Source organism: Elgaria multicarinata, chromosome 3, assembly GCF_023053635.1.
Source record: "Elgaria multicarinata webbii isolate HBS135686 ecotype San Diego chromosome 3, rElgMul1.1.pri, whole genome shotgun sequence".
In the NCBI taxonomy this organism is placed as follows: Eukaryota; Metazoa; Chordata; class Lepidosauria; order Squamata; family Anguidae; genus Elgaria; species Elgaria multicarinata.
In genome coordinates, this window is record NC_086173.1 from 56,586,670 (window position 1) to 56,605,611 (window position 18,942).

At 40.7% G+C, this 18,942-nt stretch overlaps 2 protein-coding genes across 2 annotated transcripts in view; one reads left to right on the forward strand and one right to left on the reverse strand.

Annotated features, from left to right (window-relative positions):
- LOC134395349 (urotensin-2 receptor-like) overlaps nucleotides 1–4,416 on the forward strand; it is a 36,474-nt gene extending 32,058 nt beyond the window's left edge. The window contains exon 3 of the mRNA XM_063121511.1: nucleotides 4,332–4,416. The gene's annotated coding sequence lies outside the window, so the exon portion shown is untranslated. The remainder of the gene's footprint in view (nucleotides 1–4,331) is intronic.
- OGFOD3 (2-oxoglutarate and iron dependent oxygenase domain containing 3) overlaps nucleotides 3,231–18,942 on the reverse strand; it is a 50,003-nt gene continuing 34,291 nt past the window's right edge. The window contains exon 9 of the mRNA XM_063120391.1: nucleotides 3,231–4,499. Within this exon, the coding sequence (XP_062976461.1) occupies nucleotides 4,363–4,499 (137 nt within the window). The 3' untranslated portion in view covers nucleotides 3,231–4,362. The remainder of the gene's footprint in view (nucleotides 4,500–18,942) is intronic.

The window sequence follows — 18,942 nt, forward strand, 5'->3', positions numbered from 1 at the left end:
CAGGTAGCATTGAAAAAATAAAACAAATATTCTCTAAACAACCTTACACCAGACAAACTTACTTGCAAGATGCAAGGGTTACCCCCAGATGGTTGGTGGTAGATTTTTCATAGACAAACAGCCCCATTTTATCCCCATGGAATCAAGGGAGGGAAATGGTTGGAGTAGTTTTCCCCCCCATCACTTGGGAATGCCAAAAGGTGTTTGAAAGAAAAGCAGGTAGACAGGTAGCTTCTGAAGTGATGGTGATTTACATTTTGCCAATCCACGAAGTCGTGAGGGAGGCGAGAATTGAGGGGACCTCTTTTAGTGCTGGCAGACACAACTCAATAAGTGGAAGGCTCATCCCATGGATCTGGAGAAAGGAGGAGTTGCATGACAAGGCAGTTTCTCTGCAATTGGTTTAGAGAGTAGACTTTTAAAGAGGAAGGCACCGTACTATTAGCCTTTCTTCCCAACAGGTTCTATTTCAATTCTTTTTGCTGTTCTCTGTGAAATGAGTTGCAAAAGGAAATACCCTTGAGAAGAGCAGCAAATCTGAAACACATTGGACAATTGCATAAAATAGATGCCTCCTACAGAACCTTCAGAGGTTTTCCTTCTGTTCTCTCCTCTCTCCTCCACCCTACAAAGTGACCAAAGTTGGTGCAGCTCTTGCTTCTTTAAGGCAAGTCAAACACTTTGCATACATTTCAACCCGGATGATACTCAAAAAATGCAAGTACACACAGGATCCAGACAAGGACTACCATGTGAGTTGTATTTTATTCTAACGTGACAAACCTATTCCATATCCTACAGGCATTTTTGGTAATAGCACTCCTTATTTGCACCTAGTGCAAATAAGTAAACTCCGGCTGGGGTAGTATCAAGATTTGTGCCTGCAGCAGGCCCTGAACATGAAAGCCAAGAAGTTCTAGCAGCTTTAAGTTAACTATGTGAGAGCAGAGGAGGGTTGTTTTTTTAATGGATAATTTCAGCTATATCAATTGATTTTGGAAAGTTTTTACTGACAGCCATATTGAAGAACGGTTACTATTCAGGATGGTCATTTACAATTGCTGTTTGAAGTTTGGTATACAAACTTCTTCCTTTTAAAGTTTGGTATACAAGAGCCAATGCCTATCGATTTGTTATGATGTTATTAGGCCACCAATAAAGACTTTTGTATTTTATTTATTTAAAACATTTGTATCTTGCCCTATATCATTAAGATCTCAGGGTGGCGTACAGATAAGGAACGCATTTGGCTTATCTTCTAGAAATGGGACCTTTGGGGCTTTTTACTATTTGTGTGTTGTTATATCTTACTACTAGATTTTGTAATAAAGGTTTCTGTACCGTTAATTTATTTCCCCCCTTAACTGTTTTTCGATGACTTCACAGTTAGGATAGCGCTGGTTATGACCTATAAAGCCCTATATGGCTCGGGTCCAAGTTATCTGAAAGATCATATTCTGCCTTACGAATCTGCCCATGCTTTGAGATCTTCAGGGGAGGTCTTTCTCTCAGTCCCACCACCACAGGCATGCCTGGTAGGAACATGGGAGAGGGCCTTCTTGGTGACGGCTGTGGAATTCCCTTCCTAGGGAAGCTAGACTGGCTCCCTCCTTGGTGTGCTTCCGGAGGCAGGCAAAAACTTTTGTTCTGGCAGGCCTTTGGCAAATAGACAGAGATCCAGACTATGCATCGGACTTTTAAAATTGTTATTTGTATTATAAATGTTTTAATATTGAAGCACATTTAATTATATTTTAACTATTGTATATTTCTATTTATAGGTTTTAATTGTATGTTTTAATTTTGCAAAGCCGCCTTGAGGCCCAGCATTGGGCAAAAGGCTGGATACAAATAAATAAAAATGGGTACAGTGGCCTAGTTGCACATAACAAGAAGCCATTGTGGATGAATTTCACTGTGGGGCTTCTCACTGCAGTGGCGGCCACCGTTTTGAATATTCAGGGCATGGTTTCTTGTTATGTGCGAACCAAGGAGGATAGAATGTTGGGATGGTTAACAAGCCTGCAACCCTAAAACAGCTCATGGGTGGCCTGTCAACCACCCCAAAAACTCACCCTTGATGAGTTTGCACCCTTAACAAGAAGCCACGGTGGTTCGGCTTATCAAACTGGTGCCAGTGGGCATTGCAATCCACCATGTTGATTGTACAAATCAAGTCAGTGTCTTTCTTTATCTCTGAACGGGCAGAGAGTGGACCTAGATCAGGCTTTCCCAATCTGGTGCCCTTGAGATATTTGACTACAGCTCCCATCATCCTCAGCAAGCATGGCCATTGCTAGGTCTCCTGAAGTTGTAGCTTACCACAGCTGGAAGGCACCAGGCTGGGGAACTCTGGTGTAGAACATGCACTTCCAATCCTCTGCATGAGGCCACACAACAATGGATTGCGCCCTGCTACGGCTAGTCTTTTACTCATTAGTAGAAGTTACGTTTTTACTCTTTTTCAAAACAATCCAGAAAGCCATTTGATATTCCTTCATCCCCCATTCCTTCTTTATAGATAACAGAACAAGATGGTCTTCAAAGTACTCCTCAGTTTCACTTCAAGATGACTTGAAGTGAAAAAGCCAATGTCAGGAAGTGGTAAACTGCATTTCTAGTCTGGGTGCAGAGGAGGGGTCTGCTTTCCTCTTGCAGCCCACACGGTATTTATACTGGGCACAGAGGAGTGAGGGTGTGCTTGGCCTCTCCTTGAACTTATTTGCTTGCAGAGAATTCCATGCACTTACCATCATTCCCTAGTCACTTATAGCTTAAGTACAAGGCTGGTAAAAGTAATGAATGTAAACATTTACTAGGGGTGAATAACCAGCAAACATAAATAAAAGACCCAAGCTTTGTCAATCTGTGATGTCCCCAGGAATTCATGTTCCCCTATGCGACAGGATGCACAGCGGTATACAAGTGGATTAAAGAGCATTTCTCCACCACAAATATAAAAAGCTGAACTTTGACATAGGGAATTTGTGTATGTATCCTCTCTGACTTAGTCTAAAACAATGCTTCCAGAAAGTCTCATTTCTCTAAGAACTGCAGTTGGATCTGGATGAATAAAAAATGTTGCTTATATCGCACTTGTTTTGTTTCTAAGTTGCTAATCTCACCTTCACCTTTAGAAAACTTAGCTCCTTATTCCTAAAGTCCTAGGAATCTTTCATATTGCAGACTGACTTTGGTAGCTGAATAACCAGTGCAGCCAAGATAAAGGGTTCATTCCAAACAAACTTTAATGGATCCTGAAATCATCAGAATAAACAGAATCTAAGGTGTGTGTGATCTTAAACAAACTGAGCTCAGAAAAGAGACACAACTTTTTTTTCGCAATCACACTGACCAGATGTCAATCCCACTATTAAGTAGTAGCCCATTCAGTAGTTTCATTTCATCCTGAACACTCTTTTCTACCCATATGAAACACTCTATTAATTCATATACAGCTGTTTTGTACAAGAAAAACAGTCCATTCCAGTAGTCAAAGCACATGTTTTGGATAGTATCCATTGTTAGTCCTACATAGAGTAGACCCATTGAAATGAATAGGTCTAAGTTAGTTGTGATGAACTTAGATCTAATTCATTTCAATGAGCCTACTCTACATAGGAGTAACACTGGACAACACCCTTTGTTTTCAAGGAGAAATATATTCCCAAAAAAAGTTTTTTAAAAAATAACATAAAAAATAAAACCTGATACATGGTTAATGTCCACAAAGTCCTATTGGCAGAGGTTATGTGTACACACTTTAAAATATGATACTCTAATTTGTGTTAGTGTTCAGGTGCTCAAGATTAAAAGTTGGCTGCCCCAATTATTTTCCAAAATGAGCACATTACTGTGGAAAGGAGTGGCGATGGGATGGGGAACAATGCATGGCAAGATGAGGATAAAGTCCCTCCACATGTTCCTGAGTGTCCCTCTGCCCACAAACTATTTCATGGGGCACCCCAAAGAGTGGTTTTGGGAGCAAAAACTGAAGGGAATATGTGAAATGACTAGATTTTGGTCTCCACCAGTAGAGGAATGACAATGTATCTGGCCTGTTCTGCAGTATCTGAATTCTGAAGTACCCTTATGTACAAGGGGATGGAGGTGGGGGCGGACTGAAAGTGTTTTTGACTATTACCTTACAAAAACAAACGTACTGCTCCAGAAGACTTAGAAAGATGGTCCTTAAGGCACTGTTTGCAACACTTAAAGAGGGAGATGTGTGTATGAAAACAGCTCACATTCACACTGAATAAAGTTTAGAAGAATCAATGTAGTGGAACTGACATGGGAAGATAAAACATTTCTTTTCCCCTTCTGCACAGGGTTTCTCTGGCTGATCCTTCTAGCCGCCTGTTATGTTAAAACAGGATCCCCAATTCCATGGTCAGGATTGCAGGTGAAGGAGATGGTGATGGCATAACGGGTGCCCCAGTGGACCTTTTCAACATGGTGAAGGTTCTCGGAGCCAGATGTGAAGAAGGAAACCCGGCCTGCAAGACAAGAATGTAAAATCAGAAGGAGGACAGGATGCATACCCATTTGCCTGGCTACTGATTCCTCGGATTCGATCATCAGATGTCTTGGGGCACCAACAGACTCCAGATTTGAATGCCATCTGAATGTATCGTAGCCAGTTCCCAAAGACCAAGAAAACGCTACTTAAAATTCATAGACTGCAGTATGAAAGCTTGGATGTGTCGATTAAAAAAAAAAGATGTGGCCATAGTTTATCCTGGAGGTCAAGAAACAGTTTTCAGCAAAATAGCAAAGACCATGGCAGACAGTTCTAGCGAGCAGGGCTGCTACACAGATAATAATAGCATTCTCGATACAGCTCTGTACCTTCCCCTTGACAGTCTATGCCCCCAGACCACGACTGTCAGGGAAAAGGTTTTGGCTTAGCTCTTTTGAGCTCCACAGAGCAAAACTGCTTAAATATGTAGGGAATGCCACACGCCACGCTCCACCCTCCCACTGTACAAAATACGGGAAACAGGCACACAGTAAGGGGGACCTTATTTTAGGGAGGGAGAGGAGATATTTGCATGGGGTAGTGCATTTCGCTCCCTCACTAATCAATGCAAACACTGAACGGTGTACTATGTGATGCCTAGAGCTGGTTTCCTTCATCAATGTGTCTAGTATATAAAGAATCTGCTGGCACACGTTGCATAGCCCGCAGTAATAGTCCGGCAGACAAACAGCCCCACCAATGTGCGGTGCCCTCTGCCCCTGATAATCTCGTGGAAGTGCAAACATCTAAAGGAGAGAGCGGGCAGGAAGAAAGAGGCTGCCGCACCAACCCTAAATGCAAGCCAGCCACTGGACTGACGCATATTGTGAGACTAGATAAGCAAACATCCCATCGACTCTTGATGAGAAAACCCAGAGGAGCTTGCTTTGCACATGAGTTCTGACATTAGCTTTGCTGAATGCACACACCTTTCAAGACTGAGATATAAACAAATTGGAAAGCTGTCCTGAGTGCTCAGGTTGTAATTAAGTTTGTATACATGAAATTTTCCCTTGCCTGAAAACATTTCTACAAATACACAAGGGAACACAAAGCACACGCACTTTTATAGCAGAATCGTCTCAGGTTATCCAGTTTTCCTGAATAAAACGTACTACGTGAACATCATCTCCATGTTTTCTATGAAGCTCATGAGGTTCACGGCCAGCATTTTAAACTGGATTCCATACCTGGCTGCTTCAGCCGTTAGCCGTTCAGCCAGTAGGGCCGTCTCTCTGTACATGCTGCTGTCATTGCAAGTGTAGTCCATTTGAATGAACAGTCAATGATTCACCCACCCACCCACCAGCTATTTGAAAAGCCCAGAAACCACAAAATAAAGAGCTGACATGTTTGAACTCTGGATGTTGTTGCTGCTATTTTGGTTTCACAAAATGAGCGACATGAAACAAGTTGAATCACTATAACGAGCTGCTCACAATCAGTATTAATTTCAGGAGAATTGCAGATGGTTGTATGAACTGGCTCTTGGTTTACTGTATTTAACCAAGGAAGGCAAACACTGCTAACTGGGAGAAAGGGTCATAACGGGGGACGTAGGTGGAACACAACATTTCTGGGATTTCCTAAGAACTAACAGTGACAGAAGCATTTATTCAAATGTATATTGTATCAAGTAATTCTCAAGCTTTTTACTGCCTCTTGCAAGGCCAAGGTGTTTTATGATGTGTCAGAAGGCTAATCAAGCAAAATATTCTCTTTTTTTTCCTGGGTAATGAAAGGCAGGAATGTGTCTCTCTCAAATAGCTGAAAAAAATGTCATGAACTTGGCAGGGAGACCTGGGTTCAAAGAGAAGCACTCCTGCCATGCTACTTAAGCAAGTGTGTTGTGTTTATGTAAAATAATGTCACCTATGCCTACTTTGGGCAGAGTAAGTCTAAATCCACCTCATCTCTCAGCATTTCAAGATCGCTTTCGCCTGGCCTTATTGAATAAGCGCCTCTTCGTGTTCCAGAATTCTGTCAAACCATGATTATAAGCTGCTACTTGCACACAGAAATCCTCTTGCGTATAGTAAACTAAACAAGGTTTCAGCGCAATGCCTTATTTTAGAAAAGCTAACACGAAGCGGTGATTTGATGAGCAAGCAGCTTTCTTTTCTGCTAGTTCATTCTTTAAGCCCCTGGAGGGTCCATTAAACTTTGGAGGATTATCAGGAAATGGCCCAAATGCCACTTTTACTCAGTCAGAAATGAAAAAACTCTCCATCACTTCCTGCAGAAGTGGACTTTTCAATCTCCACAGAAACTGAATGATTGCTTGGGGACAAGAAGGAAATTACTAATGGCTATGCAATTGCAATTCCATATCAAACTTGGCAGCTGACACAGAAGCCTTGCAGGACTCCTGTAGCCACTAACCATGTAAGCTTATCACCCACAGTTAGCTGGGAGGTGGCCTAGGCCTCCCTCTCTAGCCCCCAACTCCATCCAATACCTGCCAACTCTCTATCAACCAGCTTTCCCGTTCTTACAAAAATATCAAAGTATGACTCCAGAATTGGAGGCAATAAGCATTTTATTTATTTCTGTAAGAACGTAACGTGTTTTTTTTTTTTACTGTAGAAATGGAAATTTCTGTTTGTAAGACATGGCTATTCTTTGGTTAATGATGCAGATCTGCATTTCAGTATTGAAAGGCCCTGGGGTGTAATCACGGTGACCTACTTAGCTACCCATTTTCATTACAAGACCAGGATTTCCCTATCACTTCTCAGTAACGTCTCCTCATATCTACTAACTCCTTTCTGCATCCCTATCAAGGCCCTAAACATCTTGTAATGGACAGTGAGTCTCAGGTACATTGCTAATAAGCCTGTACAGGTTACTTGGCAGCAAAAGAAGATTCCCCATGGAGCAATAAAAAGATTTCAGATCTAGGATGTTACTTTTACATAAACATGTAAAAAAACCCATACCTAGTAATAAATGGGTAGCCGCAAAAAGAATTGACTACATGCTAAACTTCAGGATGTGACCACAAAATACATTTCTGAAGCTGCAAAGGGCTCTACAGGCAGAAGTACCTTCCCCTGCCCCCAGTACAGAAAGCATAAGATCTTATTTTCACCACTGGCAAATAAACATTTACATTTACACATCAATATCATTATCTGAAAACTTATTTGGAAGAGACACCAGCTTCAAAGTATAAACAATGTACAAACTTGAAAAGGGTCACAGATACTGTTCATTATTATTATTTCACCTACCAGGGAGCAAAGAACATAATGGTACCCTGGCATGAAGCACCATTAGAATCTCACTGCTAAAAGCTTGAAAGGCAAAAATAACCAAATTTCCTGCTTCTTAAGGAGTACAGCTCAATAAGCCAGTCTATTATTATTATTATTATTTATTTATTTATTTATTTATATAGCACCATCAATGTACATGGTGCTGTACAGATTATACACAGTAAATAGCAAGACCCTGCCGCATAGGCTTACAATCTAATAAAGTTGTAGTAAACAATAAGGAGGGAAAGAGAATGCAAACAGGCACAGGGAAGTGTAAACAGGCACTGGGTAGGGTGAAGCTAAACAGTATAGAGTCAGAACAAACTCAATATTTAAAAGCTATAGGGAAAAGAAAAGTTTTTAGCTGAGTTTTAAAAGCTGTGATTGAGTTTGTAGTTCTCAAGTGTTCTGGAAGAGCGTTCCAGGCGTAAGGGGCAGCAGAAGAAAAAGGACGAAGCCGAGTAAGGGAAGTGGAGGTCCTTGGGCAGGCGAGAAGCATGGCGCTGTTGGTGGTTTCAAAGTACAAGCTTTGGAGAAGGTCATTTTGCATTCAGCTCTTCCCTCCTCCAGGATAATTACACATAATTCAACTATCATAACTACTTTAGGCCACATCTTACAGACAAACACACAAGCACACACATACACTAACTGTTCTGGTTTCTCCAAAGCATCCTGGGAATTGTTTTAATTGGTCAGGGGCTGAAAATTGTCTCTTGGAGATCTCTAGCTAAACCTTTATAAAACTACAATTCCCTGCAGAGAGGGAATGACTATAAAGCAGTTCGTGCCTATAGTATAGGTTCGCCTTTCCCAATCTGGTGCATTCCCAGTGTGCTGGACTACAAATCTCATCATCCCTAGCACTTGGAAGTTGTAGTTCAGCATATCAGGAGGAACCAAGTGAAGTATAGATTGTACATCCAAATTCTACAGAACCTGTGATGCAATTTACATTGGGGTTTTCTTCGCATCATACTGGTAAGTTTTATCATGCACTCCATTTTGGTAACTAAAATTGTATAAAATGTTGGATTCAGTAAGGCCACTACTGTTAAAATAAAACTCATTTCCTTGGCATTTATGATACTGCAGAAGTTTAGTGTAATATACAACTTACTCTCTGGGAAAGTATGAACCACTTAGTGTGGGTTAGTGTGTTGTGTGAACAGCCCCAAAGGCTAGTTATGCATTTCACTATACTTTCATGACTGTAGGCAAAACAATCAATGGTGCCCATGAACTGATAGGTAAACTACTGCCCAAAAGTAGTTATTGACTAGCCCTGGTCCACGTAGAGTTAGTTGTATGTAAGTTCCACTGAGATCAATGGGACAAGTTAGTAACCCCTATAGATTTCATTGGTATTTCAAGCATGATTGCCTTTGGTTGGATACAGCCCAGTGACTGTTAAAAAAACCTCTTCTAAACAATTCTAAGAGACAGGTCATCACTGTGAAGAATAGAGGCCAATGGGGAGTGATGTGACCCAGAACATTTATGGCTTAGCTAGAACTGTTAAAAGAAACAAAACAAAAGTATACAAAAGAAAAAGAACAGTTGAGCTTTGCCCACATTTCTAAACCTTCACAAATAGTACAAATGTCTATTCCAATTTTTTTCCATAACAGTAGCTGCTTTTCATTTTAGATTTACAGAAATGGAAGAGGAAAACAAATGTGGTTAACACATTTTAAAAAGAGAGGTGTTCAACTTAATTTTCATATAAGCACACCCCTTTTTCAATATCATTTTGGTTTATTTTACCAGTGTCTCTCGATCTGATAAAATCCAAATATCACATTCAGGGAAACAGCTCAGAATTCTTTTTTAAGTCTCGTTCCCCCCCCCCCGCCCCCCCCCCCCCCCACAGATCTAAGGTAAGGCACATCCATTCAAAATTTTACTTCCAAGATTTTTTTAAAAAGCGCTCTGAAGAGGCTTGTTTCACAGCTGGGAAGTAGCCATTGCTTGTGAAAACAATGAACTAAAATACATTGTATCATGCTGGACTCAACACCTGTGTTCGTACCCAAACATTGAAATTGTGCACCAAAGAAACACACAAGAAATTCAGAATGAATAAAAGGTTGAGACACAAATAACGTAACAAAAATGGTTAAGAGGTGTTTGAAAAAGCGTTTCAAGCTTTCCCCGTCACTGTAGCTTGTGCTTTCCAAATCACACATTGCTGCAAAATATACTCCGTGCCAATATCCAATATCTAAAATTACTGCGATTAACCTAGGAGTCTAGTTTTATCATTTATATGTAGAAGCACTAAAACTAGTATATGTTTATTTAATGGAATTTATACCCTGCCCTTTAATAGCCAATTGACTTTCCTGGGCAGTTTACATCTAAAACAGTAACACAACAGAGCACACTATAAACCTCCAATCAATTAAAACTCAGCAGCTTAAAAGCTAGCAATATTAAAAAGCTTTGAAAAATAAAAAAGCTCTTTGTCTGGTGCCAAAAGGGTAGCAAAGTCAGGGGCAGGCAAGCCTTCCTTAATTATATACAATCTAGTAGAGGAAAAAAATTGCCCTCATTATGCAAAATTATTAGTTAAAACTGCATGGTTCGTCAATTGCCAACTATAATTATTATTGTAAGCTTTAAGTGAAACACTTCACTAACCTTCTAATAAATCCAGTCACAGCTGGACAGCAATTTTATTTTACGCAAAGAACAAAGAACCACAGTTTAACAAGATACCTCCCATCTCCAATGTACAGATAAAACCAGAAACAAGGAAAAGAGGTTAACAGGTTCATTATTTTTGTGTGTGCCAAAATATAGGCATTTCTCTCATCCTCTCCTGCTATGCAGGCAGAAGGAAGATCAACAAAGCAACACCTGTACAACAGAAAGAATGTCAATGCAGAAGGTTTTAGGTCAAGCAGGTGTTTTCTTTAACCAGTCTCCCATGACTTGCATCCACCAGTAGTTCCTTCATTAAAATGCACATGGTAGCTGTTTTGCATCCATTCAAATAGGCTTCCCTTTAGCCTATATGACATTTGGAGATGCCTGCATTCTGATTTAAAACCAAAACAGCCTTTTAAATGTAATGTGTAGCGTAAGAAATATTAATCTTAAGGAGGTGCAGAAAGTTTAAATCCCAAGGCAGATAGATGAAGTAAATCTATGTAAGGGTTCATCCCTAAATATAGCCTAATCCAGGGGTCCCCAACCCCTGGGCCACGGACCAGTCCGTGGCCTGTTAGGAACCGGGCCGCGTTATTATTATTATTATTTATTTATATAGCACCATCAATGTACAATGCGTTCTCACCAGCAGGCCTGGCGCTATAGCGCCAATGTAAGAGGGGTGCTGTGCTGGCAGGCAGAGGCCGGCAGACAGCATGGGGCTGAGCCGGCTGGCTCTAGGATTCAGCTGGGTGGGTGAGATGGCGCCTGCCCAGCCTACAGGGATGCAGGTGGGGGGGCTCCACGACCTACTCGTCACGCCGAGGCTTGTACGTCACACAAGCCTTGGTGCAACCACGATGCGTAGTAGTAGGCGGCAGGTCAGAACTCTAGGAGCCATCCTCCAGGGCGCTGAAATCGGGAGATCCAGGTTCTAGTCCCCACTTGGCCATTGAAACCCACTGGGTGACTTTGGGCCAGGCACAGACTCTCAGCCTAACCGACCTCTCAGGGTTGTTGTTGTGAGGATAAAGTGGAGAGGAGGAGGATTATGTATGCCACCTTGGGTTACTTGCAGGAAAAAAGGTTGGATATAAATGCAATAATAATGCCTTCAGCATTCTGGCTGGTTCTAACTGAAACCCAGGATGGGTTCACAGCCCCACTGAAATTGGAACCACCAGCTTCCATGGGTTGTGGTGGGCTATTGTTGTTTTTGTGTGGATGCTCTGCCTCTCGATTCCTCCACACCTCCAGGAAAGCGTCAGGGAGGGAGGGAGGGGAAAGGAACGAAGGCAAGGGGGAGGGGCCAGCTTCCCCTTTCAAAGGTAATAATAATAGAAATAAAGTGCACAATAAATGTAATGTGCTTGAATCATCCCAAAACCATCCCCTCAACACCCCACCCACCCCGGTCCGTGGAAAAATTGTCTTCCACGAAACCGGTCCCTGGTGCCAAAAAGGTTGGGGACCATCCATTCAATTTTCTTGGACTCAACAGAAGGCCAGACCATTAATATGTTTCATAGAAGAATGCATTCATGAGCATTTGCATTTCAGAGTGCAGTTGTAAGCACATGAGATATAATATTACTTGACTATAAAAATCATTTTCAAGCTGTTAAAATAAAATACAGATCTATTAAAGAAATCCTTCATTACCACAAAAAGGTAATTTGTGCGGTATTAGCAGCAGCAGCAACAACTACTACTACTACTACTACTACTTTACAAGGTATCTCTGAAAGTCTGTCAGGATGTTTGTGAGAAGACAGCTTATCACTTACATGAGGAGTAACTATAAGACATAAAACTGAATGAAATCTTCATAGTCCTGCGATACAAAACAAATAGAAATAAATGATAAGAAATGTGTACTTTATAGGCATTTTTTCAGAAGCAACAACTTAACTCAAACCTATTATTCAAACCATAGGAGAGATGGTATCCCAAACAGATCCAAAATGCACCACCATGCAAGCCCAACGTAATTGGTCCAATTAAATTTGCGTTAGCACTTGTTCAACTGTAAAGAATTTCAGTTCCTGAAAGGATAATTCAAGAAATGTCATACCATCAGGAGCAGTTAATTTTCCAAGTCCAATTCCACTTGTGTGTTCTAAAACTCTAGTTCTTAGAATCCTTGTCATCCCAACAAGAACAGGTCGAAGGGATACTGAACTACATGGGATGCCAATGAAGTCTGCTGATCTCCAGCCTAGGAATGATGTTCAGGAGCTCAGTGATGCTCACCAGGAAGGAGAAGTGAGTACAGGAAGTTCCCAAATTCTTGGAAGCCCTAAAATTCTGGGAAGCTCCCCTAATTCTGTTCCAGCTTTGATTAAAATCTGAGCTGGAGAAGACTTCCTGGATTATGCCCTGCTTTAAAAGTCTGATCCTGTAGAGCAGCGGTTCTCAACCTGTGGGTCGGGACCCCTTTGGGGGTCGAATGACCCTTTCACAGGGGTAGCCTAAGACAATCGGAAAACACATATTTCCAATGGTCTTAGGAAACTGTATTGACTGAACTATGTCATGTATCATCTTTTGTATTATTAAAGCTATTGTTATGTATTATTTTCATTAGCAAACCATCCCATGACAATGGATCGTGTAGAGAAGAACGAAAATAATTTTATGGTTGGGGGTCACCACAACATGAGGAACTGTATTAAAGGCTCGTGGCATTAGGAAGGTTGAGAACCACTGCTGTAGAGTAAAAGCCCCCTCCCTGTGCAGATCTTCTTGTCCTAAGAGTACCCTGCAGGGAGGGGGGGGGGTTGCAATACAAAGTAACAGAGAAACACCCATTGCTTTGCAAAGGGGCCTGTTTTAAAAGACAGCCCCTGGGAAATGTTAGTAAATTCAGACTGGTTCGGAAATTAACAGAGTGATTTCCTGATTTTTGGCACTTTCTATAAACATTGCTTCAAGCCAGTACTCAGCAGATGATTATTTCAGCAGAGACCTCCTACGTCAGACACAGGGAGCCTTTTTTTTCCACACCAACATCACTAAAGGCCTGTGGGGAATGAAAAGATCCGGCTCCATCAGCAGATCTTGGATATTATTTGTGCACACTGAAAACAGTTGTAGAAGTGACAAACACATCAAAGATAAGTTTCAGGTACTATAAAATGAAAAGATTTAAGATGCATGAACTGTGCTTACTAGGTATAGGCATCATCTTCAAAAGCTGAGCAGGGCTTATTTGATCCAGCTTCAAGCAAGGATCACACACAAGAATATTTGTCAATTAATTGAGCTTCCAACATGAATTCTTGTGAAGAAATTAAGCCCACTCCAATTTCCTATGACAAAGAAATTAAAGCACCTCACTAATAGATCACTTGAGCGATCTTATCTAAGGATTCCTTATGAAGAGAGAACAAATAACTAAAGCCTTTAGGGAGGCACTCCTGTGATTTTATCACAGCTAATGCTCTGCATCTCATCCCAACGCTGCAAAACATCTCTCTGCACTGAAGGAAGACTTTGAGTCATTAAAATATGTTCTGAATTGAAAGACCTGATTACCCAGAAATGAGTTAATGAAGGAATGATAATCATGAACTAAAACAGTTACATTCGGCGAAGGGCAGGGTTGACAAAAGACCCAAGACTAATTACCTGGAGCCTTTTCCCACTTTGCAGGAAAAAACGTGCATGTATTTGACTGCATATTAGAACATTATCATGATGTTTAAGCATCATTCACTGCACCTCCCTCCCTACTGCTCCTCTTTTCCATTTCATTTCCCCTCTGCAGATAATAACCGCATCCTACTTGTGGGCTCACCCCACTGCTTAACCTGCCACTTGTAGTCAGCCTCTGCAATGCATGTGCCCTTTTTGGCATATTACCATGTCCATATTACCATGTCCATGACACAGTATTAAGACCTCTTTCCTTTGAAATGCATTGTAAAAAGTGAATTTGATCGTTGAGCCAGTGGAATAAATAAAACACATACATCAGGACGCCTGCTATAGTGTGTCAATGTAATCATGCTAAAAAGGACAAGTGAAGCACTAGGAATACTTACACAATTTGCAATTTTAGCTAATTCTTCAGGGACATCAAGGCAACACCAGTTTAGGGATTCTAAGGCCTGGTCTGCACAATTGCCGCAGCCCACTGTGGCTTAAGCCACAGTGGGTTGCATTGTGTGCTGGCGGTCATTGTGAATACTCGTGTGAACCCACAACACATGGGCTGTTTTTGGGTTGTGGGCGGTTTGTTAACCATGACCACAACAACTCATCCTGTGCTGGGTTCACACATCATGATGAGCTGTGGTGTCTGCCCATTGCAGCTTTAATATTCACAATGCAGTGCAAAGAGGTGGCACACACCATAAGCCACGGTGGGCTGTAGCAAGTGTGGAAACTGGCCCACTGTGATATTGACCATAATCACATACAACAGGGGTGGGCAACTTGGGCCCTCCAGATGTTTTGGCCTAGAACTGCCATCTGCCCTGGAGGGTCCAAAGTTGCCCGCCTGCATAACAGAGAGTTAGCCTCGTTTAAGACCAGGGGGCCACAATTCCTTTCACCAACTTGCCAAGGGCAAGTGGACTCCCAGCAGCTTCAACAATTCTCTCAGAGAAAGGAAGAAAGAGCAGGCATTTCATCTGCTTATTTTTCCTCCAAACTGGTATACAAGTAAGAGAAGAACTCCCATCTTTCTTCGAAGCCCTCTGTGTTTTGAGGGCGAGACGGAACCTTGTTTCACTTTCATGGAAGGTTGGAAAACAGAAGGAAACAGCAGGAGAAACTGTTGCCGTTCCTCTCTATCTCAACATGTCCATTCAAGTCAGAGAAGACTTCAACTATCCTTTGAGCCCTCTGGCAAGCACTGAGAGCTTGGGAAAAAGGCTGGGATTGCACGGAGGTTCTTATTCAGGTAAGAGATATCAGGAGCAATTCCTGAAGGCTTAGAGATGGGTAGATCTTCCTCTCATGTGTGCAGCAGTGCAAATGAGAGACATGCCTGCTTTGCCTCTCCTCAAAATCCTCTGCACAGGCCAGAGGGTCTCAAGGAGGCAGGACATTAGTAGTGAGGATAAAGAGACATGGCTACAAAAAATGCTGCAGTTGTAGTCCAAAACATCTGGAAGGCATCAGGCTGCGGAAGACTGCTTTAGGCAAAAGCCATAGGCACCATTAATGCTACCCATCCAAAATCACATTGCCATCTCCCACTTAAAAGGGTGGCCCAGGGCTTGTCTCCAGGTAAGTTCTAAACATCTTGCAGGAACCCCAGGAAAAGATGATAAAAGGACAGGGAAGAACATACAAAATGGTATGTGTGTAGTTATTTACGATGGTATTTCTCTTTCCCAAAATGAGCAATCAGTATCTTTAGAACAAATGTTTTTCTCTCTAGATAAAGCAATTCTCATTAAGATAGTTACAGACAAATTATTATTATTATTATTATTATTATTACATTTATATCCTGCCTTTTTTCCCTCCAAGGAACCCAAGGCGGCGTACATAATCCTCCATAATTTTATCCTCACAACAACAACCCTGTGACGTAGGTTGGGCTGAGAGTCTGTGACTGGCCCAACGTCACCCAGTGGGTTTCCATGGCTGAGTGGGGACTAGAACCCAGATCTCCTGACTCCCAGTCCAACACTTTAGCCACTACACCACACTGGCTCTCTGAATACAATGATTGTATTCCAATCTAACAATAAAGGAAAGTCTTGGGATTGTGTGTTCAGTGCAGCTGTAAGGCAAAGGTTGGATGCTTTCACTCCACTTTTTGACTAATTGCAGTTTAGCTTTATGTACAAGCCAAACAAACTGTGGCTAATCTTAACAATGGTTTGTTTAGAGAGCTTCGGCTATTGGGCGGTATAGAAATGTAATAAATAAAATAATAAATAAATAAATAAATAAATTTAAAATAGGCCAATTTCAAACTGTGGCTTATTTCAATAAACCACAACTAAGATTAACCACGGTTTAGGATGCAATGCTAATGAGCAGCTAATTGAAAAAGGAGACAAAAGTTTTTGCTCTTCTCATCATGGTCATGTCAGAGAAGAAGAGAAGAGAGGAAAGTGCACAAATCAAAAGCTCACCTAGTCTTGTCCCTCTAATGATAAACCATTGTTTATTGTTATGTCCAAAAGCAGCCTGTATTTGTCAATGACAAAACACATGGAAAGATATAATTTCAACATCTTTTAAAAATAATTTTCTTGTGTTCCCTTCCACCTGTGTATAAAATTCTACAGAAGAGGAGGTTTCAAGTGAAGTTCACGAATACACATAAAAGTAAAGAATATAGAAAGTTACTTTCCCACATGCATTTTTCCAAAATTACTAGCATATATTCCAAAATAATGCTATACTTTTAAAGTCACAGCAAAATGAACCGAGACGCTGACCTGGTTCTCACAACCACTGTGGGTTACACAAGCCACAGTAGGTTGCTTAAGCTCCGGTGCAAGTCAGGCACCATTTGCCTAATCATTTGGTCTGACTTGTCTTGTTATCTGGACCCAGGTAGCATGGCTTGTTGGAGGGGAAAACAACCCTCAAATAACCTAACAATAGCTCATGCATGATCATGTGAACTGACCCAATGGCTGTACCAGATGTCATACTAAACCAAAGTTTAGCATAATGTAAATGAGCTTACTCAAACTCTATTCCTCCTCCCACACAGACAGAAGACAGGGTTTAAACGTTTTTGCTTTTGCTTTATCATGCTATATTGTCCAAACTAACAAACTATGGTTTATTTAAACCAAGCTAACTTGGTTTAACCAAGCTAACTATGGTTTATGGTTTTCTATAAACCATAGTTAATGTCAACTGACAAACTGTTGTTAGGACCAACTAATAAATCAGTTAAGCTAAAGTAGAAAATTCCAAACTTCTCCTACCAGCTATACAGGAGGAAAGGTGGGAGGAATGTACCCACCCAAGGCTAGGCTAGTTTCATTTACATTGTGCTACACTGTGGTTTACCATGATATGCAAACATGGCCAATGGTGAAACATGACGTCTTCAAAGAAATGCTGCAAGGTTTGGCTGTAAGTTGGCTTTTTCCCCATCAGCTACACAGCAATTTTTTACTATGCTATTCAAAAACTTTGTGCCTGAGAAACTAAGATATTCATTTCACCAAAATGTATCTTTTTGTTTTATGTAGTAGATGGAACAAGATTTTATTTAAACTGTGATTGAATTTGAGAAATGTGACAAAGCTATGAATGAGCAATCACAATCCACAGAAATACAGTTCAGCTGTAGACAGTCTGCTAAAGTTCTGCACGTACTTAAAAACCCACTGAATCCAATGGTATTTAAGCAACCTGTGAGCAGGCATACAGCCATAACGACAGATATCAAATGAGATCCAAGAGTGACTTAATGTAAGTTGAGCCAACCCTGAAAATTATTTAAGAAATAGAATGTTCTTTAAAATAAGGCTTTATTTTTTAAATAAATATTCTCTTGTTCTATTGCTATTTTAATGCTACCCAGACAGGAATTTGTCCAATTTACTTGCAACACTTCCCCATTTCTATCATATCTTACAAAGGATTATACAAAATTGTTTGATGTTAAGACTGTCTTTGATATGGGTAAAACACTATGACACTTAAGACACTCCAAGCACAAGTTCAAATGTCGAAATACCCTTTTCCAAATTGGCACTCATTTTTTGCTCTGGCAAAAGAAAAGAACTCTTTGTTACTGCAGCTTCAAGTAAATATTTCAACATGAACACTAAAAATACAAAAGACTTCGACTTAGCAGAAGCACTCAGGTTATAATAAAACTATATTCATCAAGGACAGAAGCATTATTGGTGGAATGAGTAATATGTGCAGATAAAATATGATGAATAACATCTTTAGAAGAGCATGTCTCAATAACTTCCAAAACTTTCTGAGAAAAGAAGCCAATAACTAGACATTAGTCATCAATGAGATGAAGAGGCACAAAGGGCAATGCACTTGGAAGCCATTTCTAGCACAGAAGCAATCTCTGCCCAATTGAAAGGTACCTTTTAGTATCTTATTTAGTTCTAAGAACCAGTTTTCACAAAAGAGTTTGACCAGCTAGACAGTATTCAAACAAAGTACAGATATGACAAACTTCTAGAATACACATCATATAAATAAATACTCTTAATGGATTGTAAGGCCTGCTTTTTAAAATGTTATCTTTTGATTAGTGCTTAGCAGGTCAGAGTCCACATTAAGCTCTAAACCTTGATGAAAAACTCATGTATAGTTACTTTAAGAAATTAAGCTTAAATATATATTTACAGCTTTCAGTTCAAAAGGTCACGGATTAGACTAGATAATCTATTGTCCCTTACAAGTGACATTGCACTGTGGCAGTTCAATAAGTTACTGAACGTGAACAACTTACGCAGAAGCCAGTTATCATGTTTCTGTTGGATGGCTTGGTCATTCTAAAATATAATAGGTAGCCAGTGTCTAACTTGAAACAGATGCACCCTTAAC